The 24,919-nt window shown below is 39.9% G+C and overlaps 1 protein-coding gene across 6 annotated transcripts in view; it reads left to right on the forward strand.

The window, feature by feature from the left end:
• The window catches only part of LOC110966116 (CUB and sushi domain-containing protein 3-like), a 241,430-nt gene that overhangs the window by 175,945 nt on the left and 40,566 nt on the right, over positions 1-24,919 (forward strand). For all 6 annotated transcript variants that reach the window (XM_051956539.1, XM_051956535.1, XM_051956536.1 and 3 more), the window contains 9 exons: positions 622-807; positions 1,729-1,923; positions 2,692-2,865; positions 4,501-4,674; positions 5,920-6,093; positions 8,616-8,801; positions 12,443-12,616; positions 19,975-20,157; positions 23,366-23,542. In XM_051956539.1, coding sequence (XP_051812499.1) covers positions 622-807; positions 1,729-1,923; positions 2,692-2,865; positions 4,501-4,674; positions 5,920-6,093; positions 8,616-8,801; positions 12,443-12,616; positions 19,975-20,157; positions 23,366-23,542 — 1,623 coding nt within the window. The remainder of the gene's footprint in view (positions 1-621; positions 808-1,728; positions 1,924-2,691; positions 2,866-4,500; positions 4,675-5,919; positions 6,094-8,615; positions 8,802-12,442; positions 12,617-19,974; positions 20,158-23,365; positions 23,543-24,919) is intronic.

Below are 24,919 nucleotides of genomic sequence, written 5' to 3' on the forward strand. Positions count from 1 at the left end.
ACAGTAACCTAGATTCACTCTCTAGTTACAGGGACAAAGTGCTGTATGGTAGATTTTCAGTGTGTGAGTGCTTCCTACTTTTAATGTTAAGATTTGGAACTGATATTAGCTAGACTTTTGGCTGCAGAGTTTTATGTCATTACAATATTTTCTGACTATGAGATAAGCAACATAAAATATTAACTAAACCACTTTTGTTTTTTTGGAGGGGTATAATTTAAGAGGTAATCATGAATGTTGGAACCTGTGATTCTGGAGGGAGATTGATCTTTAGTTAGTTGGGATATCAGACTGGATGTGTGAATGGATTTTTTTTTCTTTTTTTTCCATTTTCTCTTTTACTCTGAGGAGGCTGGATCCATTTTTTTTTTTTTATTTAGAAGCCAGTTCCATATGTATTTTGTTGAATTTCTTTACCTTGTAAACTTTAAAGAGCATTTTTATGGATCCATAGCTGCACTGCCAATACCAGTGAGTGTATATTTAGATGCGCATTTATCACTGTCTGCCATCAATGTGACTGTTGAGTGATTATGTGCCTGTCTGACCATGTCTCTCTGGTATGCGTCTTGTTCGGCACATTAACATGTGCGTCAACAATGGCTCTCTTGCTGCTTGCAGCTGTGTCATGCGGTGTGCCCAGTGCACCAGCGAACGGAGGTGTGCTCGCTGCTGATTACTCTGTCGGCACACGGGTGACCTACTTCTGCAACAGCGGCTACCGGCTCTCCTCCAAAGAGCTGACGACCACAGTCTGCCAGCCAGACGGCACCTGGAGCAATCACAACAAGATACCCCGATGCATCGGTGAGTAGATGGTGCTGGGGGAGGATGTAGAAGAGAGAGAGACCGATTCAGAGAGACTGCAAGGACCCATAGCAAGATTTCTTTCTTTTTTTGTAAAAACATTCTCAAATTTTAGGATTAGAGAGTAAGATTTATGGAGGACTTTCATTTTGATAATGTTCCCTTTGTGTATTATTTCTGCTACTTTTGATATGCAAGAAATCAAAACATGATGATGAGGAAGTGTAACGGAGGACACAGATTTTTTTGTTTCCTTTCTGTTTTGAATTGGAGAAGATCCAAGTAGGGGTTTGGAAAAAAAAATCCTCCGGAGAACTTGTAGAATATCAAACAGTTTTAACAAAACTGCACAGTAATGGAAAGTGTCATAAAATATGGAGTGCGGTCCCACAGAACCACGAGTTGCAGTTTCATTACAAAAACACTAAGTTATTGGGTGGTGATAAAACAGATGGATGAAAGGGAGAATAGTGGTTGAGAGGAAATCTGTAGCTGGCACTGGGATGAGTGTTTTACATGCCAGAGCAACTCCTCCAAGTTTGAAAGTCAGTGTGAAGAATGATTGACAGCACTGTTTTCTATGGAGACCAGTGTTTATTCTCTGCCGTATACAGCAAAAAGGGGAACAGAGTTTGTTTTGAAGCTCATTTGGTTGGAGAGAGCGCCAGTTCATAAATATCTTTGTTGTGGAAGAACATTTGTGTTGACTGCACCGCATAGATTAGATTATTGTACTGCTTAATTTATTCCTTTGTATCTATTTGTATTTTCTCTACATGACGAGTTGTTGCATATGTTTGCAGGGGGCGTACAAGGGAGAAGAGATGAAAACAGATGTAAAGCAATTAGACAAATCCCCCAAAAACTACTTTATCCACTGCCCACTCAATTATCATGTTTCATTTGGGGTTTTTTTCACAGTGATGATGTGCCCAAGTCTCAGCTCCTTCACTCTGGACCATGGAAAATGGAGGATAGTCAATGGTTCGCATTATGAGTATGGAACTAAAATAATATTCACCTGCAACCCCGGATACTATCGCGTTGGCCCCGCCCACATCCAGTGTCTAGCCAATGGAGCGTGGAGCTGGAGAAACGAGAGACCTCGATGTAGAAGTGAGTCACTTTGGCTGCAACAGGACATTAACACAACACTTGATGATAACACACATTCCTGAAAGTCAAGTAAAGTCCACATTCCAAAAGAAAGAATGAACAAAGAATTAAACTAGAAGATGATGTTACCAGAAATTACCTCTACTTTATTGCTAGTTAATCATTGTGTTAGCATAAAAAATAGAATAGTAATAGTGTAGTAGTCCCATTCCATATTCACACCGTATATGCGTTTCATTAGTTTCATTGAATAGCTAGAATAGAAAAGCATTTTAACATTGGTATCTAACTAAATTGAAAAATCTACGTCTGGCCTTGCCTCAGTTAGATCCACAGATTGTAGCATTAAAGACTGAATATCTTCTTTTCGGTTCACTTAATCAGCATTATTGTGGAAATCGAAATAAAGAAATAAAAAAGAAATAAATGAAATAAAAGCTTTTCTCTGCTGCCATGGGAACTGTTTTTTGAAAAGCAAAAGTGCTGAATAGCTCATGTAATGGCAAAAGGAGATCCCAGCCAGCATGATGAAAGATGTTGGGACAAAGGCAAACGCCATCATTATCCTCCCCGTGAAATAGTACAGGTCACTCTTTTATCGCATTAAGGTCGCTAAGATGAGTGTAAATGACTGTGCTCTCCCATTGACTCTGAAGATGTAAGCCAACATCCAGCTCTTCTTTCTTTCTCTCTTGTTCTTTTTCCTCTCCGGGTGCCTCCTCCATCTCCTTGCTCTTATTTTTTACTATCCTCTTCATCTTATTGCAGTCATTTCCTGTGGCAATCTTCCCACTCCTCCTAATGGGAAGAAAATTGGGACCCAAACTACCTTTGGAGCGTCAGCCATTTTCAGCTGCAACCTTGGCTATGTTTTAACGGGTTCCACTGTTCGAGAGTGTCTCCTCTCTGGCCTTTGGAGTGGGATGGAGACTCAGTGCCTGGGTAAGCATGGTCTAAATGTTCCCTTTAACTTTTTAAAGGACAGCATTGACCAGGTCACAAACTGTTGGCAATCTGCTCAGACAGAGTTTGAGCTTTTTTGGTAATGCCAACATGCCCAGAATACAACCAGATGGGCAAGCAGAGGGTGACTATAATTGCCTCTGTTGCCAAGTGTGCATGGCCAATGACTGTAAAACATTTAGAAGATGTAACATTTTTTGTCATCTGATTCTGACATGGTGCCGTTTCTCAGCGATGCCGTTGGAACTCATCAGCCTGTTTCAGACCTTGTAGAGATCATACGGAAAAAATTTGTTTTGCAAATGTGCGAGCACTTTTGGCAGCTACCTGTAGCGGATTGGAGCAGGGTTCTATACTGCAAAGCCTTGGAGTCACTGCGATTTGGTGTTTATGAAATATCAAATGTGAGAAAGCAACTGTAGAGCCACAGCTTCCCTGAAACCATGACACACTTGCCAAGTTGTACCAGCACAATTTGAGCAGTTGTTAGGATATATAAACAAGAAAATATGCTACAGCTAAGCTTACCACGGCTCATCACAGCTCTGTACTGGTGAAGAAAATGAGACACACGTAATTACTTGAGCCACATTCCAACCCACGCAGCAGCAGAATGTGAAAGTTTCCCTGGCAGATGCATTAGTCTATTTATCAGCTGTGTGGCACCAGCTCTCTCAGCTCGAAGATTGGTTCAGTTCATTAAAAGAAGGACACCTTTCACTTGTTTAGGTGATATGATTGACAGGATTAACTTAGTGAGGGACCTCTCAGTATAGTTGCCTGCTTCAGCATTATCGTCATAGAATCTGGCTGCCCTCCACTGGAGTGTGATTAAAAAAAAAAGAAAATGCTCAGCTGAGTTTCTGGGTGCAGGAGTGAATTAGGGAAATCAGAGTCACAGTCAGTGGCAATTTCCCAGGTTTTAAGTGGCAGTGAAAATCTCAGCAAGATTCCTCCTCTCTGAAAGGGATTTATTGTAGCTGAAAGTAATACGATTATGTGCATGAGTGTATTGCACAGATTTTGAGGAGTTTCACATGCGTGTCTCTGGCTACTGTAGATGAGAAAGGCAAAGTTATCACCACAAGTGAAGCTGAAGTCTGTGTGACTTGAGAAATAAAAATTCAGAGATAATGAGGTGAAAAATGCGCTCCAAATCCAATATGTTTCATGAATACACTAATTTTACTCGCACCCATTATAATTCCAAGACCTTTTAAAATACCAGTTTGCTCATTTCATTTTCTAATACTGTTGTCAAAATGCAAAGTTATTCAAACATGATAACACAATCAAAATTGTGTTTCTACCCTGCAACTGTCATCCATTAGTTCAATGGAAGCCACTGCAGGTCATTATTCCAAAAGCATAGCGAGCTGAACTACAGCTTTGCACTACATTGACTGAAACAGTTCATTACATCCCCTGCAAAAATTGAACCTCCGTTTTGGCAGAGTGTTATAAATACTACAAGAGTTTAGGATGGGCTGTCGTGTTATGGCAAAGTCTCCCTCACTGAAGAAATTAATGATATTGTTGGGAAAGAACAATAAATATTAAGAAGAAAGGGTAAAATGGTCTCATTGCTGCTTGTCTTTTGCCACCGTCCTACAGCCGGCCACTGTGGCATCCCAGAGCAGATCGTCAATGGGCAAGTGATCGGAGAAAACTTTGGTTACAGAGACACGGTGGTTTATCAGTGCAACCCTGGATTCAGACTCATCGGCTCCTCAGTACGGATCTGCCAGCAGGACCACAACTGGTCCGGACACCTCCCAGTCTGTATCTGTAAGTACTTTAACACCACGTATCACTGATAAATGTGAGTGTATGTGAGTTTGCTAAGAGGATTTGTATAAGAGTAGTTGTGCAGGTGTGGAAAAATAAAATTAAATGGATCAAAATTAAGATGGGCAGAGTGCTTTCCTGAGTCTGCTTTTCAATGACAGATGACCTACTTGACTATTTGTATAGACACTGCTTTTCAAGTATGAGTATTTTAGTTTGATATTGTTTTAAGGAAGCCCTGAATATATAAATTTGTATTCACGACGATTTGATTTAACTGTATAACTCCTGCGCTTTCTGCAGAAAACACTTAGGTCCAAACAATATTATCAATATCACTGTAATATTACTTTTCAATACTTTGTGCAAAATCAGATTTCCATCATGTCTAGCATTTCATTTCCTGCAGTATGTTTGTATTTAATTTTTTTTTTTTTATTTCTCAGGTGATGCGTTTTTTTTTTTTTTTGCATGTGCAACTTTATGATTTAGATGGGTAATATTTTACTTTCATGTACATCAGCATCAGTATGTGCAAAATTTAAATTAATTTCATGTTTCAGGTGCAATGTAATATTTCATTTTTCTATTGTGTTATCATACTTCACCTCAGTATAATTGCCATCTTTACTTTTTACTGTTCTATTCTAGCCTTAGTTTAGCTCACATATTTCAGTAATGTATTATACTTATAGCTTGTTTTTTTACTTTTCAGACACTTATTTCCTTTGTTTATTCTGAGCAATATCTGGCACAAGAATTTTCCTATTTTCAAAAATCAGCTCTGTGAATTAAGATATGTTTAGCATTTTGTGAAAGAAAGAAAAATCCGAAGCTACTTGCAGTTCCCAAAGCACTCCACTCCTTTAGTTTGACAAATGCTGAAATCTGTCAATACCTCATAATTTGATTCTTGATCTCCCATTCACCTCTTACTGCACTGAAATATGCTGCTTAATCTTTCCCAATTGAGATCATGTCTCGAGTCTAATCCCCCTATTGTCCTCTGAGGTTAATTATATGATAATGACTTTCTTATGATAGGTGTCACTGTATGCGACCTCGATCATTGTTATTGAATTCTCTCTATCTCCCTCATTCTCTCTGTCTTTCTACACACTCTGTATGTTTCCCACTCCCTCTCCTTTACCATTTCTGTATCCATTCTTTGCTGCCTATCATTTTCCATTATCTTCTCCACTTCCTGCTTTCATCGCGCACCTGGGTGATGTGTGTCAACCTCAGCTGTCACATGTGGCCACCCTGGTAGCCCTATCTATGGCCGCACCACAGGCGATGGCTTCAACTACAATGATGTGGTTCGATTCTCCTGCAACAAAGGCTACACCCTGGAAGGACCATCCACCGCGCAGTGCCAGGCTAACCGCCAGTGGAGCCAGCAGCCGCCAACATGCAGAGGTGAGGTCCAGGTGCAGAGCCTCCAGAATGTATAAATGACTGTCAACTTGACTTGACTTGGGTATCAGAAGGATGCAAATCTACCTTGACAGTTGAACTCAGGTGTCTCAACAGACTTTGCCTCAGGAGTCACAACAAACAGAAAAAAAGCAAGAATTTGAACCAACAGATGCATCATATTCATATGCATCTCATTAAGCATTTGCAACGACTCATTTCCAAAGAGGGCTGTACCACGACAACTAAAAATGTTTTCATTTTATTTTACAACAGGCTACTTTATCTAGTGCTGCCTCTGTAAGTCAGGCTAGCCATAAGTGGCAACGGGAACCTGCCAGCAAGCAGAAATAGGATCCAGCCAAAGTGTTGGGACAGAATGAAATAGCTTTTTTGCCGGTGCTGTGATTATTCAGGGCTATGACCACACGAAATCAGCCGCCAGCAGATGTATCATGATCATTCTGGAAGCAGTGGCCAGTGACTGCCAGCTTACAGAGGTTCAGACAAACCAGCAGAAGAGATGAGGTGCTCACACATCTATTGATTTGAATGGTAGAAGTCCCTGCACTAATTCTCCACGTATGTAGCCTGGACTTAGAGCAAAAGCAGAGAAATGGCAATATTAAGCTTAAACAGAATGTAGGAAAGGGCAGAAGGTGCTACAGAGAGAGATTACTTCAAAGATATGAAATCACAGGATGCAATCAGTGGAAGATATCTAATTTACCCACATGATGGTGCTTCTTACTTTTTAGTTTGCCCAGCTTAGGCTCATTAGTGCTGTGTTTATAATCAACAGTAATGCAGGGATCTTTATGTGAAACCAACCCAAAGAAGTGTTTACCCGAGAAAGTTTTTTAGACAATTTGGATGTTTTGAAGACATATTTTTCACTTTTTACCTTGTCAACAAAATGAAATGGAAACTGACAGTAACAGCATTCAACCTCCTTTTTAATGATATTTATATGAAAAAGCGCTTCTCCTATATCATTTCCCTCTACTTGAGACAGGTATTTGTTGCAGTGTGAAAATGTGCTGAATGTAGGTAAATATTGTACGATGTCGACTGGTTTCAATGAAATAAGATAACGGATGATGACATTATTATGAAAACTGAATTAAAGAAACAGATTTGAATCCAAGTGGCGTTAATTGGTCTATTACCTCTGGATCTATTGGACTGAAGCTGGGTTTGCCAGATTTTGCCCATTTATAAATATCTCTTCTCTTGGCTTGAATTTTGTTGGCAGTTGGATGTGAAGAGACACAATTTTCATTATTCTGAATAGCACTGCAGAGACAGACCTGGTGAGCGATCAAAACAGTGAGATTATATTAGTCTGCAATGACTCCCTTTGTCAAAGTACGTCTGTCTGCTCCCACGAAAATTTCACCACATTTAGCCAGCTTTGTCACACATTTGCATTATTGATTTAATTGGATGTTGCCCTAAACTTAATTTCACCCTTGTCTCCTTTCAGCTGACTGATCCATCTTGTCAGTAATGTAGTTTTGGAGACTAACTGCTTCTAAAATGGATGCTTGTGAATGTGTGGCAATAGCTGTGCTTTTGTTTTTTAGCACGAAACATTAGGTGTTATTATTATTGGCAATGCTTAATATAGCCCGCACTTATTTTTCTTTTTGTTTGTAGAATAAACAGAAAAAGCCACTGATTAGGTCATGTCAACATTTCTATTATTAACTCATGGGAACATGCTGACAGACAACATTTATGCAAATTACGCTCCTTCCAGAAAGAGAAAAGAAAAAGATTTACACAGCTTCCAGGAAAAATCCCCAGTGATGAGATGAGTGGAGTAACTTAGGCAGACTGCCACGTGGTGTTAAAATAAAACAACTCTTGACAGAATACCTGCTGTCCAAATAACTTGATACATAAACCACACAAGACTACATTAGAGTGCAGTAACTATACAATACGTATAATAATACAGTTTAATAAAGAATGAATGTGTGCTGTATTTCATCTCCTGCAGTGCATTTGCATGATGCACACTGTATACATACTTAATGCCACAGCAGCCACATGGATTGAGATCATACATTTTCATAAGATGAATTTAAAAACCTTTCCAAGAAGTGAATATTCACCTTGACTTAAGCAAGCATTACTGTCTTGTACATCAATAATTCATCTGCATTGTCTTTAAAATCCACAATAAATTGATATTTATTAAAAGTTGCCAGGAGCAGCTCTACAAGCCATTACTTTTCTCCCACTGCACACTTATGATAAAGAGATTATAGTTAATAAATTGAATCCATAAATAGACTCAATAAGACTTTACTCATGGTAACAGGAAAACAGGGAAAAGAGCAAAAGGCTGTTTTCAGCATATGACTATCCAATTTCAAGAGTATTTTGGGTGAAATTATCTTGGATGAAAAATCCTTTCAGCAATAAAAAACAATGTTGTCTTCCTTGTAACTATTCTGCTATGATCAAATTTCTTGATAAACTATGGCATGAATGTATTTTTTCTTTCTTTTCCTCAGTGGTTAACTGTACAGATCCAGGAATTCCTGCCAACTCCATCCGGGAGAGTAAGATTGAACACGGTAACTTTACGTTCGGCAGCGTGGTCTTCTATGACTGTAACCCTGGATATTACCTGTTCGGCTCTTCGGTGCTCACTTGCCAGCCGGTGGGCCACTGGGACAAACCTCTACCGGAATGCATCGGTACAGTGGCTAATTTTCATTTTACATTTGCAATAAACGGGCAAGTTGAACTATTCATGTTATGAGTAAAGATGTTTTTCTGTCCCGAACGCCTTTTGTGTGTTATCAGCGTATTTCATGCAAATGTTCTCACAAATAGTTTGTGTGCAAATTATCTTGGTTGATTTTCCCCTGTGTGTATAATTTGCGCAATGAGGTGTAGCACATATGAAATTAAACTGCATGTCTTCACCTTTGCGACAATGAAGTTTCTTGTATGTGTGACGAAGCATCTGTGACAGTCTTAAATTTACATAACTTTTAATTATAGTTACAACATGCATGTAGCTGTGAAATCATCTCCACATCCAGTGCTCTTGTTTGAATTACTCATGAACTCGTGATTGCATAGACAATATCCAGATTTGTTTAAATCATTGCCGTCGCTGCATAGATAACAAGAAAAGCACTCAGAGAGCGTAGTACTTCACCAAGGCTGTCCATTCCCCCCTGTGGCATTGTCAGAAATGAAGCAATATTTATTTTAGAAATGCAGCATTTTTTATTACTTATTGATGATCAGAAATCACGGCACTACAAAATATGTCCATTTAATATAGATGTACCCACAAAAAAAATGATCTTGCGCTGAGCAAAGACGTGTGTTATCCATGTGTGCATTATGTATGGATACTGAATTGTGACATAAATATGTAGCGGGCTGCAGGAATTGATGAGACTCGAGAACACCCCCACATTTTAATCATTTGTTCCTTTTGTCATTTCCAATGGATAAGTCCTGATAAGTTCACAATGGTGCATTTTTAGTAGGATCACAATCATGTGATCGTCTCAGCAGGCAGCTGACGTAGTGCTCATTTGTAGTCAAGGTCACAGTGCCGCTATCTCGCAATGATACAGAAATCTATTAAAAAATGCGTGGATCCAGACTGTAATCCATATCACTGCTAAAATCTAATGACTTGGTCTTTGTGTCATTTCTGGCCTTCCCTGAAAATTTCATTAAAAACTTTTAGACTGTTTTGAGTAATGTTGCAAACAGACGGACAAACGTATGCCGATCGTCACATAGCTCTGCCGTGTTCCTTGTTGGAGAAATAACATGTCGATGCAATATTTTAATCTCGCAGGAAAAAGTAAAATATATTTATACATACTGAAGAAATAACACCATGAAGACAGATAAAAACCTATGTGAATTAACAGCTTCACTAAATGTGACACTCCAGTTCCCTGTTGGTATCGTATCATAATGCAGGCTGATTGTGCATCAGAGTAAACACCAGAAATTAACTATTTTGATGATACAGGAATATTCTAGTTTTGTAATTATTTTTGCATAGTTTCAAGCATATTTTTGACATTTCACGTTGTATAGTTTTCATTCTAACGAATTAAAAGCTGTGGTCAAAATAAGAGCAAAGGTAATCTTAATGCACCAAATATTGTTTCCTTTATATAAAGGCAAATCTAAAAATCTTTAAGTCACATCAAATAATAGAAGATCTGAATAGACTAACATATATAATAACCAAGATAAGAGCTTAACAGTGAAGGTATTGAAATTGTCCTGAAAACAGCATGGGGGTCCTAGGGTTAATAAACCTCACAAGAGATGCAGGTTTACAGAAATAAACTACCCTCAACCGAATGTCTTTAACCTTGTTTGTGTCATCTGTCACCCATCGACTTTTAATGGTACAAGTTGCTAAATGCTGCGATTAGGAGCATCTGTCTAATGTGAGATGCTCCAGTGACTTTTGGTGATGTTCCACTGTGCCTAACTGAGAAATGTGGGGGTTGCTGGAGGACCAGTTGTTCAGGCTACAGCCAATATTTCCTCAACTAACAACAAATACCATCTATGAACTATCAGAGTTATCTGAGCTTGTGCCGTTGCTCTCAAACACCTGGTTCATGTGCACTCTGTTTCTGACTGCTGACAGTAATGACCCAATTCCAGTGAAATTATCTTAAATAAACCTCTGCTTTTTTTTCACACAGGCTCAGAAAAACGCAGTTCATTTCATGGTAGAGAGATGACGTGCAGCATTTATTTTATCAAACGGAATAGTAATTAAAGAGATACACAAGAGTGTCTGTCTCAAATGTTTATTCACTGCTCCAGGCATCAGTGACTCTTTGTTAAGAAATTAGCTTTGCAAAAATTATAGGAACTTGCTTTGCATTATGAAACTAAGCTGATTAAATGACAACTCCCACAAATATAAATAAATAAAGGTCATAAGATAATGTGGCAGCACAGAAAATGATGTATCAAGTTCAGTTTATTTGCTGTGTGCATGTTATTGTGTGTCTGCACTACTTTGGGCTCTGTGCTGCAGTTCATTTAGATTAGAATAAAATAATCGATACTACATTGAAGTGCCAGATATTAGGTTTATTTTGAGTACCCGAAAGACTGTTTTTACACACAATACTGAAATTACAAGGGTTCAGTAATAAGTGGACAGTTGATACTAAATGCTTCTTGAGCAGCTATTGTTTCCAAAGTAGTTCCTGCACAAAAGAGCTCAAATGTGCTTCAGAATTGAGATTACGATGTTGACAATGATGCTAAAAATGCAATAAACCAGTGACCTGATATCAAGAGATATCAATTATAGTCAGCTTGAAATAAATAAACAGAGGTGTATTCAAATGGGAAAACAAAAAACGTGGCAAACAACGTGGCAGTCCAAGAGGCTACAAGTCTTGTGGATGACAGAAAAATCATTTGCAGGGAGATTTCATGACCACAATCTCAGAGGTTTCCCGATACAAACCTCTGGTGAGCTTCAAAGACAGAAAGGCCGGATTGTATTTAGCAAAAATGTACAAAGCAAAAAAAAAATGTTTGACTGTCGGAGGAACTGGCACACTAGCTATTGATTAATTGATTTCTGTGCTGACGGCAACAGCAGGATAAACACTGAGACATTTACAGGAGCATTCTTAGTGCTCACACGCAGTCAAATGCCTCAAATTCTAGGATTCATCAGGACTGTGATCCATAAAAATGTCACATATATTGGACAAATTTGTGTGTGTAACTGCATTTTATCTCCCACAAAGTTCTCTGTATATTTATGTAAACATACTCTGACTAAAGCTGAGACTTGATACCTAAATGAAATTTTAAAAAAAGGCTGTCCAAATACTTGCCTTCTGAACTATGCACCAACTCATCTTTTCATGAAAAGCAGCTAATAACAATGATGCCGTTGTAGAAACAGCCAACAACTTTCTGTTAAATGTATTAAGGCACGTTAATCTACTAAAATTGCTCTTTTAACACAAGCTCCCTGAACTAGATACAGATTAAACGTTCAGAGCAGTATGTCGGACTGTTGCTGCTTTTCACAGAGTGTCATTAATATCTAATAATTATATGTGCTTTCACCAACCCAGCTAAGACTGTAAAAAAGGCGGGGGGGATCTTTAACTGAAAGAAAGGAAAAACTTTTCATTTCATTGCCTATCAAGCTGTTTCTGTGACAATAGTCTGTGTGGTGTCCCATCAGCCTCAGTAGCAGAGTGAGAGGTGATTTTATCAGGTGTGTTGAAGCATGCAACATTAATTCATCTGTCCATCCATTCTGTCACGATAATCTCTCCTGTCCTCCCTCTCTATCATGCAGAGGTGGACTGTGGCCACCCAGGTTCACCTCCCCACGGAGTGATGAGTGGGGAGAAGTTTACCTTTGGCTCCACGGTGAGATATTCCTGCCTGGGAGACCGGCAGCTCATTGGAGACTCATCACTCACCTGCCAGCTGAATGGACACTGGAGTGGTCCACTGCCCCACTGCTCAGGTACACACACACACCTGGTCATGCATATACACACATTCCTTCGCAGATTCCAACAAAAAGTCTTTATCTCATTTTCTGAAGACTGTGATCTTTATATTCTATTAAAGACTGTTTGTTTAATTATGTAAAATAGAGTCGTGATTCCAACTCTGTTTGTGCTTCCTGGACAATTATTCTCTAAATTAATGGAAAGAATTGCGGATAAAGGTTTGGTTTACCCAAATTACAAAAGAAAAACAAAGCATACTTTCTCACTTACCACTAGTGGTATCCAACTACACAAATAATTGGAGTTTTATTTGCCCAGCTGTGAGAGATCCATCTCTGAAATTACTGCCATCACACCCAAACTCTAGAGTTTAATGGAATTCTGTTTGTTTTGTTCACAGCAGTAAAAAAAAAAAAAAAAAAGCTTCTTAAAAAATTCAGTAGTAACATCTTTTCCAGAGGCAATGTCCACAATGCTCTGGATGTTTCATAGAATACACTGTTCATCTGTTTCTCTTGGTGTAAGTAGTTCCATTGAAAACTGTCTGTAGATGTGTCTAGATTTTACGAAACAAGGACAAAATTTGGAAAGAGAATTCACTATTAAATAGTTAAAATGTGATTTCTCAATGCTACACAAAATTCCATTCAACTATTTTATATTAGATTGTCAGAAATAACAAAGTCTCTCTCTGTTCATTGATTTAAACCCTCTAAAAACATGACCGAATATCTGCAATGGATATTTTGAAGTTCCTTGAATGAAAAGAATCCCTTCCTTAATCAAAATGGCTGACATGTAACTCAACACCGTTGCTTCCACCAGAATCTGTGAATCTGTAAAGTCGCCACCTCTTTCTGCACTCATCCCTCCACTGCTCATTGACACTTGATCAGGTTACCTAGAAATACGCTTCAAAATGGCAAGGGGCAGTATTGAAGCAATTCAGTCATATGCATTGGAAACGGAAACCAATTCTAAAGAAGAATGATACACAAAGTCCCGGCCCACACACTGACAGGATTGGTTCCTTAACTGTTGGCTGTGGGATTCTGTGTTTTTTGCGACCTTCATTGGTACATAGCAGCTTCAAGGTAAAGAGATGCTCAGCCACGTCATATAAAGACAAGTTAACAAAGTAAAAGACTTAATTTTGTAGTGGAGAGGATCTTAAACAACCTTCAAACCTGGACTCATCAGACCAAAACTATCTCCATGGTTAGATACCACAAGAGATGTCAGCGGAATATTTAAAACAGGCCCACAACATGAACACCTCAGCGCAATGGTGTAATGCCAAAGAGTCTTGACATTAATGGAATATTTGGTCAGTTATCAACCTCAAATTCCCCATTTGCAAATCTGTTTTGGCATTTCACTTTTAGAGCAGACACTCCTGTGGTTTATCTGACATATCTGCATTTGGCAGAGTACATGAATGGTGGAACACTGCCAAACAAACTCTTATTATTCCTCTTTCATTCAGTAATAGGGAAGTGTGAGTTTACTACTCAGCCGAAAATGTGCTAAAGTAAATGTTGCTTTCTGCTGAAACGATTACGAGAGATCACCTGTGATGTAATTCTCAAGTGAGACGCTCCCTAACAAGACTTTTTAAGCGTCCTGTGTTCACTACATTCATCTCGAAACTCTACTCCTGATGTTTTCTAAAAACATGGGAAAAAAGTGTCTTCTAGTGTATGTCTGCAGAACTACAAACTTTCCCACTTAATCCCCCCTGTGCACTTCCCTCCCATCACACTTAAGCATTTCTGACCATTTAAGTGGGTTCTCTTTACTGCATGTTCACTTGGTTTGTTCAGCTCACTGACCCAGAAGTAATGTTTGTAAGCAGACTTGTATGGCAGTTATTTTTTCCCCCTCTTCTTTAAATGGTAGTACAAACTCTCCCCTCACCTCCACTGTTTTGTATTTACTCAGACAGTTGAAAGCAGTCAGACAGTAGGGAAGTGGGTTTTCTAGGCGAGTAAAGAGATGCACGTGGTTGCAGAGGCTCCGAACTATCACCCAGCCAGAGTCTCCATTACAGTTGCTGTCCTAGTTCAACAAAACGAAAAAGTCACAGAGTGGAGATGGGTTTGTTTGCTTAGCTTCAGTCTGCATAATTATTTAGCGCATACAACCTAGTAGTTAAATAAAAATCTAGCTATGCGATGTAGTGATGTTAAATGTAATGTTAAATTTCTCCTTTGTGAGATTAATAAAGTCTATCTTATCTTATCTTAGTAAAGTATACACTAATCTACTACCTGCCAAATGTATGATGTTGTTTAGGTTTGTCTAATTCTACCAAAACAGAGCTTTGAGGTCCACAAAACCCTGAAGTGAGACGTCCACGGACCAGACTTGTTTTTCCAGCACATCCAACAGATGCTCTATCTAAAATGTGGCTAATTTGGATTCCAAGTCAATACTTTTGTAATATTCCTCAAACTTTTCCTGAATAATTTTTGAAATGTGGCAGAGCGAAGTACTTTGCTGACAGAGGACACGGACATCAGGAAACACCACTAGCATGAAAGGATGCAGGAATCCGCAAGAGTGTTTAGTTAGGCAAGTTGTACTTGTCAAAGTTCCCATGAGTGGTTGGTTTCCCAGAAGAACATTGTCAAGAGAATCACACTGCCTTCATCAAATTGGATTCTTCCCATGTTGCATCCTGCTTCCAGCTCTTACCCTTGTAAATAACACACACACCAGCTATATATGCAAGTAAACAACATGCCACCTTCTCCCACTGCTGCATGGTTTAGCTTTGACACTCACATGAACATTGAAGATGTTTTAGGTGGTGGTTAGAGGTGAGGGGCGGTATGCTGATCAGTATGTGGCTTTACAGCTCTTCTGTGGGATTGAACCACACAGATCAGCCCACCTTTCCTCTGTGTCTCACTGAACGTTAGGTGCTCATGACCTTCCTACCATTTCACCGGTTGTTGGACCATTTTTGGTAGACACTAACCAGGAACAACCAATAAGCTCTGCTGCTTTGAAAATGCTCTGACCCCATTCATCTGTAACCATCACAATGTGCCCTTGTTGGAGTCGCTCAGGTCCTTACGGTGCCCATTTTTCCTGTGTACAGCACATTAGCTTACAGAATTACCCTTCTGCCTAATGAATCCCACCCTGTGACAGGTACCATTATAATGAGATAATCAATGTTAACCTATCTGTCAGTGGTTTTAATGTTGTGGCTAATCTGTGTATATTGTAATAGTTTTGGGTGGGGGATAAAAGCTAAAAAATGTTCTTTATCAGTCATCACCGCGGTTTTAAAAGCAATTTGGTGTCTATTGAGATGATTTGATCAGTACCCCACTGTTATGACAAATGAGCCTCTCGTAAAATGATGATCTCCAATTTTGTCCTATATTTTGTTCCATCATTCACTCTGAGCCGTGTTCTAGCACCATGAGCTCTACTGCTTCTGCTTGTCTAGAGGATACCCAGCTAATATACTGCTTTAATCTGGGCAAAAAAAACAAAACATTTAATACCAAACCAGATTCAGTGCATTTATTTTAACTTGTCCAAAACCTAATCAGCATCAACTCATCACTTAAAAAGTGAGATAAGTAAAGCCAACATGAGTCTGTTCCAAAGTATTTAAATTGTCAGACAAGTTTAGAGAGTAAATCCCTGGAGGAATTTGTGCAGCAGGGTATCAGTCTAGGGTCAGGGACCACAGGATTTAATCATAATAAACAGCAATGCAACTTACCAGGCTAAAGAAAAAATAATATGCTGCAGTAGGATATTTACAGTTTATAAGCACATAGTGGAAATGTTGATTACATATATTCACACTGCAAAATGTGGATTAAATTACTTTTGCACTGATACAGCAGCACCTCTATGACAGAAAAAAAATATTTTGCAGCTTTTCTCATAAGAAAATGTAGTTGCATAGCATGTACATGAAGAAATAAGAAGGCTTCAAGTTGTCATACAGGATTATACTGCATCAGTGCTGCTGAATAACTATGAAATCTGCAACTTACAATGGAAACAAGGAACCATTCTAAATCACTTGTTCATCACTGCAAGGCTTTGATGAATTCAGAGTGGGCAGTAAACATCTGTCACAGCTGTAGAGGAAATTAGAACCAAGACACAGCTGGAGCTCAAGTTGTGAGTTTCATATTTGTGCAAATGTACATTTTCACACATCATTTCTACTGACACATTCACAAAAACTTCTGAAGTGACACAATTACCACAACAATGTTAATAAGACAGATGGGCTTTCTGGAATGTATGAATGTACAGACTAATGACAAATTAAAGGAAAACCCAACAGAAAGTGTCTTAGTAGGTTGTTGGGCTATCTTGTGTCACCAAAGCAGCTTCACTGTGTGTTGGCATTGATTCTAAGAGTCTCTGAAACTTTACTAGGGTGACTGAGCAACATTTTTCCACCTTATTTGGCATTTTCTTAGTTGTGGTAAAGGGAGTTGGTCCAAAGTCTCCCACAGGATTGAATTTGATTGAGATCTGGTGACTGTGAAGGCCGTAGCATCTGATTCACATCATTTTCATACTCATCAAACCATTCAGTGACCTTTCAAGCCCCGTGGACGGAGTTATTCTCATTCTGGACGAGAACACCACCGTCAGAATAGAAATGCTGCATCACAGGATAAAGGTGATCACTCAGAACAACTTTGTATTGATTTGCAGTGATCCTTTAGCCTAGCCGCGCTAGACAACCCTCGGCAACGAATTTAATTCTCTGCCAGGGTGGGTCTAGTTACCTTCCATAAGGCTCGAGGCTGGATTCTCCTAAAACTGGCCGGACCAATCACCATGAAGTGTAGAGTCAGAAGGCGGGCGTAACGAAGTGACGACAGAGGCGCGACGATTCTGACAGAAACAACCGGAAACAATAAACAGTTGTCTTTCGACTCGGCTTTGGCCACAGCCCTTAAAGATTTGAAGCTAAAATTCAACTTGAAAGATAAACAAAGGACGGCACTTAAGTGTTTCATTGAGAAGAAAGACGTATTTGAACTTATGCCGACGGGATATGGCAAATCCTTAATATACCAGTTGGCTCCGCTGGTTGGGAAGCTAATGGGACTTAGCCACAATCCGCCGGTGCTCTCGGAACTACATCAGCCTATTCATTGCGTTGATTGGTTGTATACCCACCCAATTGCTGCAGAGGGATTTGATAGACAACCTTTTAGCCCGCCTCCCTCCCTGTCGAGCTTCCCGAGACCCTTGTGCCGTCAGAAACATGGGTGTAGCATGGCTAGGCTAGTGATCCTTTACTCTGAGGGGAAAAATGCCTCTCAACGTAAAAGAAGACACCAGATCCTCTAACTGTAGATGTCATCGATTTAGTTTCTTCCTTTAATACATTACACGCATGTTTGTTTAAATGTGTCTGTCAGTTTTTTGGGGTTATTTCCTACATAGTTTTCCATTACATGCCCTAAGTTTTCTTTGCTTTTCAGTGATTGTGTTATTTATTTGCAGAAAGGTGATTGCATAGTCTGTAAACAGCTTTTTTTTTTTTTTTGCAGAGCTAGACGTTATGAAAATGGCAAATTATAATTCAGTGTTCATCACCAGTAGCAACAAAATAATTTGGAATATGAATTTCTCAGAAGTCTAGCCCAGCGTCAGCAGTAGCTCTCATCCATGCATCCATCCATGCATCTATCCTTTCTCTCATCTGGCCTCCCTTGTTAATTAGTAAGATGAGACTTAAAACCGCTTGCCAACCCATTCCCCTTTTGTCCTCGTCTGTTGCATGGCTGAGTTGAAGGCCTTATTATTTCCTCACAAAGGGAGCCTGGTGAACGGACATTAACTCAGATTCAAACCAAATCCACCACCATCCCAATTAGTGAGATTATAGCTGTCACAGTGCATGCCGAGTCAGGCTGCCTCACCTAACCGAAGGAGACTAATGAAGTACAGACAGCTGCTGGGAGACACACACACATGCAAAAAGTTGACCTGCACACACACACAGGCACAAATATGTATGCACAGCCAGTGTGCACTTGTCCCTGCCAGTGCATACAAGTGCATGCAGGGAGATGCATAAACATTCACGTGCATCAAGTGCGCTCTCTCACCGACACACGCACACATATATATCTGCAGTGAGACACACACTCTTTTCTAGCCCCGGCCACAGGAGAACTTATCATCTCCAGCTGTGAGCCCTTGACCTGACAAATGCATTTTGTGAACATATGAGCAGTGGGATGTGTGTAGAAGATATGAGCTTTGTGTTTGTGCAGCAAGGCTTCGTCAACAAGTCCAGTATTACTGCAGCTGTTTGCTGCTCTGTACACAGAGAGCAGCAGCCAGCACATAGGGAATGATGCACAGGGTGTGTGCACAGCTCAAGGAACAAGATCTCAAAGTCAATAAAGCATGAATCCCTCACAAAGACTGTCTATCTGTCTGCCTGTCTATCTTTCTATCTATTTGAATATCTGTACATCTATATGTCTCTCTGACTGTGATACTCTGTCTTCTGAAGCCCAACATTTTTCCCTTTTCTTTCCTCCACTGGTTTCATTTCTGTGAGAGAGCGGAAGCAGCAGCAACAGTGGAAGCAGTGGTTGGTGTTATGTGCTTTTTTTCCCTTTGCTCTGAGGATGTCCCTAGTGAATACAAAACCACCCCACTCTGACTAACAAACCACTCAGCTTGGCTTGCTGTTCGTCACAACATAAAATCTTGAGCAGTGATGGCACTGCCCTGATTCCATACCTGTCATCTCTCTCCCTCACTTCCTATGGCTTAGAAAGAAAACGTGTCCTATTTTTTCCACCCACCAGAGACGCCGCTAATGGGAACATGAAGAGAATTAACAAGAGACGCTGCATCTTTTTATCTGATTTAATTCATAGACATGCTTGACAGGTGGAGCAAGGTGGGAACACTGCAAGTTTTAGATGTTGTTCCACCGAACAAAAGACAGAAAGTATAATTCAGGATAATGAAAATGCATTTAGCTTCAGAGGTCAAACTGTATTCATCATTTCTCATAACCACAGCTGGTTGCCTTTAAATGCTGGCTCTGCTGTTTTTATGGATAGAAAGCTCCTGATGTCAAAGCTGTGTAAAGTATGGCTCCTCCAGGTTGTTGGCATAGTGACAACTGCTCATTGGTGCATTGTCTCGGCCCTCTATGTATTGTCCTTCTGCTTGACAGACAGGAACACTGTGTTGTAAGTCAATGTCATACCAACTTGAAAGGATCCATCTGTACATGCACGCACACTTGTACACACACAAACACACCCACAGAATGTTCCAGTGGATGGCATCTTAAGTGTACTGTCTTTATTAGTCCATGACTGGTTATCTTCCATTGCAGGCGATTCGACAGGCGCTTGTGGAGATCCTGGTATACCTGCCCATGCCAGCAGGGAGGCAGGAAACTTTAAAGTGCGCAGCAAGGTGCGCTTCACCTGCACAGTGGGACACACACTGTATGGCTCAGCAGAGAGGATATGCTTCCCCAATGGGACCTGGTCAGGAAAACAGCCATTCTGCAAACGTAAGAGGAATCTTTAAACTATCTCAGTGATGTTATATATTAAACAGTAGTAGACAGCAGCCTGAGAGGGAACACATTATGCATACGATATTTCTCTATACACAAGTACACATTTAAAGTCCTACAGATTCAGGAGACAGTGCATGGTTACATAGACCTGAATACTGAATCTCAAATTGTTTTGTGTACTGATTGAAGTGCACCTGTGGCACTGAATATCAACAGCTGTCAAGTACCAGAAGCTGCCACTGAAGGCTCGGACAGATCCTTAGTATGATTTTTTTCATTCTTTGATCAGGTATTCTCTATTTTAAACCTAATTTAGTTGGCATTTTATTCAGACAAAGTCCCCGTACATCTGCTTCCTGTTAAAGCAGCTTCCTGTTAGTCTAGATCAGCTTGTGAAAACTGTTGTATAATGTCTTTTGTGGCTCTGGACAAAGCTTTTTAAAGTCAGATAAAATAACTCTGATGTTATCAGGGTTGGTCTTGGAGACACATTTTAGCAGAAAAACCTGTGTAACAAAGAGGGTTATGTAAATTAAAGTTATGTGTATTCACCTTTTAACTGACAGAAGATGCTATTGAATGTCATGATGAAATGTTTGAAGGGAAAACTTGAAACTTAAGGTGAGGATCCTTCAGGCTCCTGGAAGTCCCTTAAAATGTAAGGAAGTGCATAAGCAAATTGCATTGATAGGATGTTTTGCTATGTACACTCTTCAAAACATCTCCAAGATAGCATTTGATTTGGTACAAAACTTGCATCAGCTATGGGAAATAAATAATCCAAGCAGTATTCTGCCCCACCTTAAACACACAATCATTGTATGTAACATATTGGCTGCATTCTAGCACATACACACATGACTGCAAAAGCTCAAGAATGCAGTTTTGCACCAGATGGATAAAAATCTCTCTGGTATTTTCTGCCAGCACATGGTGCTGTGACTGTCTTCCAGATTGCAACCAAAAAATTCATTAATTCTAGACACCTAAAGCCAAGTCCTTTTTGGATTGTGATAAATGAATCATTGTGGATTTTGAAGATATTAGTTCACAGAACAGCAGCTCTACATCTTGCATAAATTACCCCCGGGGGTCAACCGGATATTGAGGCAAATGTTTGACTGCTTTTGCTCTCTTCTCCTTACTGTCCGCCAGCTTGGAACAGTGCCAATGTCATTTTTAATCTAATGAATGCATAGCCCTCTAAACTATCCTCTGTATATCTGCCTTTTATTCCATCTCCCTTGTTTCTTCCCTTCTCTCTCTCTGGCCTTCATTTCCCTTAATGTCAGCCTTTTTCTGTTGTTTCTCCTCTGATTTCTTTGTCTTAATCTTGTTGTCTAGCTCATCTCCATCCCTGCCCACATTTCCATCTCTCCCTTTTCTGTATCATACTCTCTCTGCCTTTCCCTTCCTCTGTTTCTTACTCCACATCTCTCCTTCTCTAGCTTTTTATCTCTCCATCTCCCAGCTGAACTCCTGATTTAAAGATTGTTTTAACCATCCTCCACCTCAGGAGGGTGGGGGCAGGAATTCACTGGAGCCTGAATGAGTCTCAGTGCTGTCTGTTTGTGATCTAAAGCCCTGTCTAGTGTTAAAGCCCATCCATCTATTATCCACAACCTTTTACAGTCTCCGAGAAACAGTCACTGTAGATATTCAGCTTAATATCTATCTCACAGTGCCATCAAGGTCTGTTTTATGTGTCTGTCATGATGTCAGTCTTGAATTATTAAGAAAGGGAACCAAAAAGCTACTATGCTTTATTTTTGGTAAATGCACCCAGGAGCATACGCATACAGCGGGTGTATGAATATGCTTGTGTGTGCATTTGTAGAGCATTAATGTGAGCAAGTTGCCACCTGATGTGGTTAGGCGTGTGCCTGAGTGATGCATTTGCACCCAGATTAGTTTGCATGTATGCACATGTGGTAATTGAGAAATCACCACCGCACTTGCAACACGTCTGTCTCCTACAAGAATCACTATTTCAGATTTTCCAGGCAATTAGGTGATTGAGAGAGCAGATCCGTTTTGTAATTAGACGTGATTTGGAGCAGAAGAAAAACACATGAAACAAGCTCTGCACTCGACACTCTTCAAGGATACATTTTAAGTGGCCTATGATGAAAATGCTGGAAAGGATACTGTACTTTAAAAAGTCCAACTCTTCCGTTCTCTACAGAAAGTCTGATTTTCCTCCCCAAGGATTGTACACCTAAGTTTTAACTTCTATTATCATTAAAGCTGAATGCTGAGTCCTAGGACCATAGTTGCTATATATATGTCAGGGTAGAGACTGTGATTTGGTAGAATTGGAGTTTCTACCAGTAGAGTTTGCGATTGTAATCTCTACCAGTAGAGATGGAACTTTAAATCTGACCCCTGACCCTAACCTTAACTAACCCTGACCTTTTAATCTAACCCCTGCCCTGACCCTAACCTTAAAAGTCTAACCTTAGCCCTGACAAATCTCTACTGGTAGGATTGGAGTTTCTACCAGTAGAGATTGCGATCGCAGTCTCTACTGGTAGAGACTCCAATCGCAATCTCTACTGGTAGAAACTCCAATTCTACCAAATCGCAGTCTCTACCATGATATATACATATATATATAACTCCCATAATCCTCTTGTTTTCAGCACTAAATGTCATTACCACAGATGTACTGAGACTTGACAACACACAAACTGCACATTATTTAATGATGACTCGTCAATACTGCAATTGGGATTTGTGCAGCACAGCGCCAGCTCTGCTCATTAGCCTCTCTTAATAAAGCTGTGATGCTGTATAGATTAGTGGTTCTTTACTGGTTTGTTTCACAGCTTCTCTGAAAGAACAACAATGATTTCTCACATCCTCTGATGTGAGGCTCACATGCATAATAGTGAACTCCGACACCAGCTAATGATTTCTGTCAGGTGTTTTCAAAGCGAGTGTGAGAGTCAAGAGAATATAAATATTGATCAGGTTAAAGGCAAGATGGCAATTATTTCATGAATGAATTAGTATTCCCCTAATAGTAGAGGAATGTATATTTTCAGTCATTTTATCACCTCCAGACCTTCAGAAGTCATCTTGCAGCCACCTTGGGGCGTCCACACCTCAGATGGTAAAGCACTGATATGGAAAATAGAAAATCCATTACTATTTTACACCTCTGACCTTCACATCCTCTCTTTTCTCCCCTCTACAGCGGTACAGTGTGGGAACCCAGGTACTCCTGCTCACGGCCGTATTTCCCGTGTGGACGGCACAACCTTCTCCCACTCCATTGTGTATTCTTGTATGGAAGGATATTTCCTCACAGGGTCGCCTACTCGCCAGTGTCTTGCAAATGGCACATGGTCTGGCTCAGCTCCAAACTGCACAAGTGAGTTTTGGGTGCACGGAAGCATAAAAGGAAGGTGGAGTCCTGTCTCTGGGCCTCGTGTCATTTACTTGAAGGTCCTTTCTGCTGCACATTGTTTATGTAATGAAATGAAAAGTGCAGCAATTCTTTGTGTGATCACCGTCAGCTGTGACATTATTGTGCGTCCGACCAACAAGGCAGAGTCCCGATTATACCAGTGGTGTGAACAGAGAAACAACAAAGCAAAATTCAGTGTTTCGTGGTTAATTACATTTAGTTCAGTCACACTTACATCTACTGTCGCAGAATTTGTTATTTAGGAAACGGGACCAAAAAAAGAAAAAGTAAAAAAATAGGACAGTGAAGGTTGGGCACTCCCCTGGGTGTCACAGATGTGCACCAAGCGAATTAAATGTTGCTCATCATTTACACATTAGCAGCAGATAATTCACAATAAGTGTTGTGCCAGTAGTACAGTAAGCTGAACCTGTGAGCAGCTCTTCTTATGTTTTCTGTAGTCTGATGATAAACTTCTTCATATTTCTCCCAAAAGGAGGCGCTCTGAGTGATCCACGGCAGCGCTAAAATAGGCCATAACATTTTAAATAACACATAAATCTCGTTGAGCCTTCTTTCCCTGCAAAGCGTCAAAATTGTCAGGCAGTTTTTATTGTCTAGATCTCAGCAAATGAGCCTTGCAGTAATTAAGAAGTATGCCAATCTATATTCAATTTGCACCAGGATGACTATCAAACAAAATTACACATTGTTCTTTTCTCTGAAAATCTCTATATTCTCTCTTCTTTATTCTTTTTGCTTGTTATTGAATCACAAGAAAGGATAAATGGCATAGGCATAATTTTCAATTTTGGAATGAAATGGGTCTCTGGATGGATATGTACAGGGAGGGAGGGAAAGAAGAGAGAGATTGAAAATTGGATTGAGTAATAATGATCCAGCATGAAGAAAGGCAGAATAGCTGTCTCGTCTCGTTTCCCCACTTCAGGACTTTCTCATCACCAAACACATTCTGCTTCATGCTATCACTTAACATTAAAGTTTAGTGGTCAATTCAGGGACATCAACACTGAGGATGCCAGGATTGGCCCTCTGTGCCTTCATTAGGGAGGCAATCATTTTCACGGTTCATGGGTAATCGATCATGTAGGTTACCAGATCAAAGTCACGCAACATTTTCAAGGGGAGAGAGAAAAGTTCTTCCTTCGCTTTTTTATTTTTTCACGGCACTCTTGATGGTTGACAAAAGAAATTTATAGAGCATGCTAAGGAATTAACAATTTAGTTGAAGTGCATTAGGAAAGAGACATGCTCAGTAAACTGTGAAGTAAGGCCATAAAGCACTTTATGAAATAAACAGTAAACACTGATTTTTTTCAG

The sequence above is a fragment of the Acanthochromis polyacanthus genome, chromosome 12, assembly GCF_021347895.1.
Source record: "Acanthochromis polyacanthus isolate Apoly-LR-REF ecotype Palm Island chromosome 12, KAUST_Apoly_ChrSc, whole genome shotgun sequence".
In the NCBI taxonomy this organism is placed as follows: domain Eukaryota; kingdom Metazoa; phylum Chordata; class Actinopteri; family Pomacentridae; genus Acanthochromis; species Acanthochromis polyacanthus.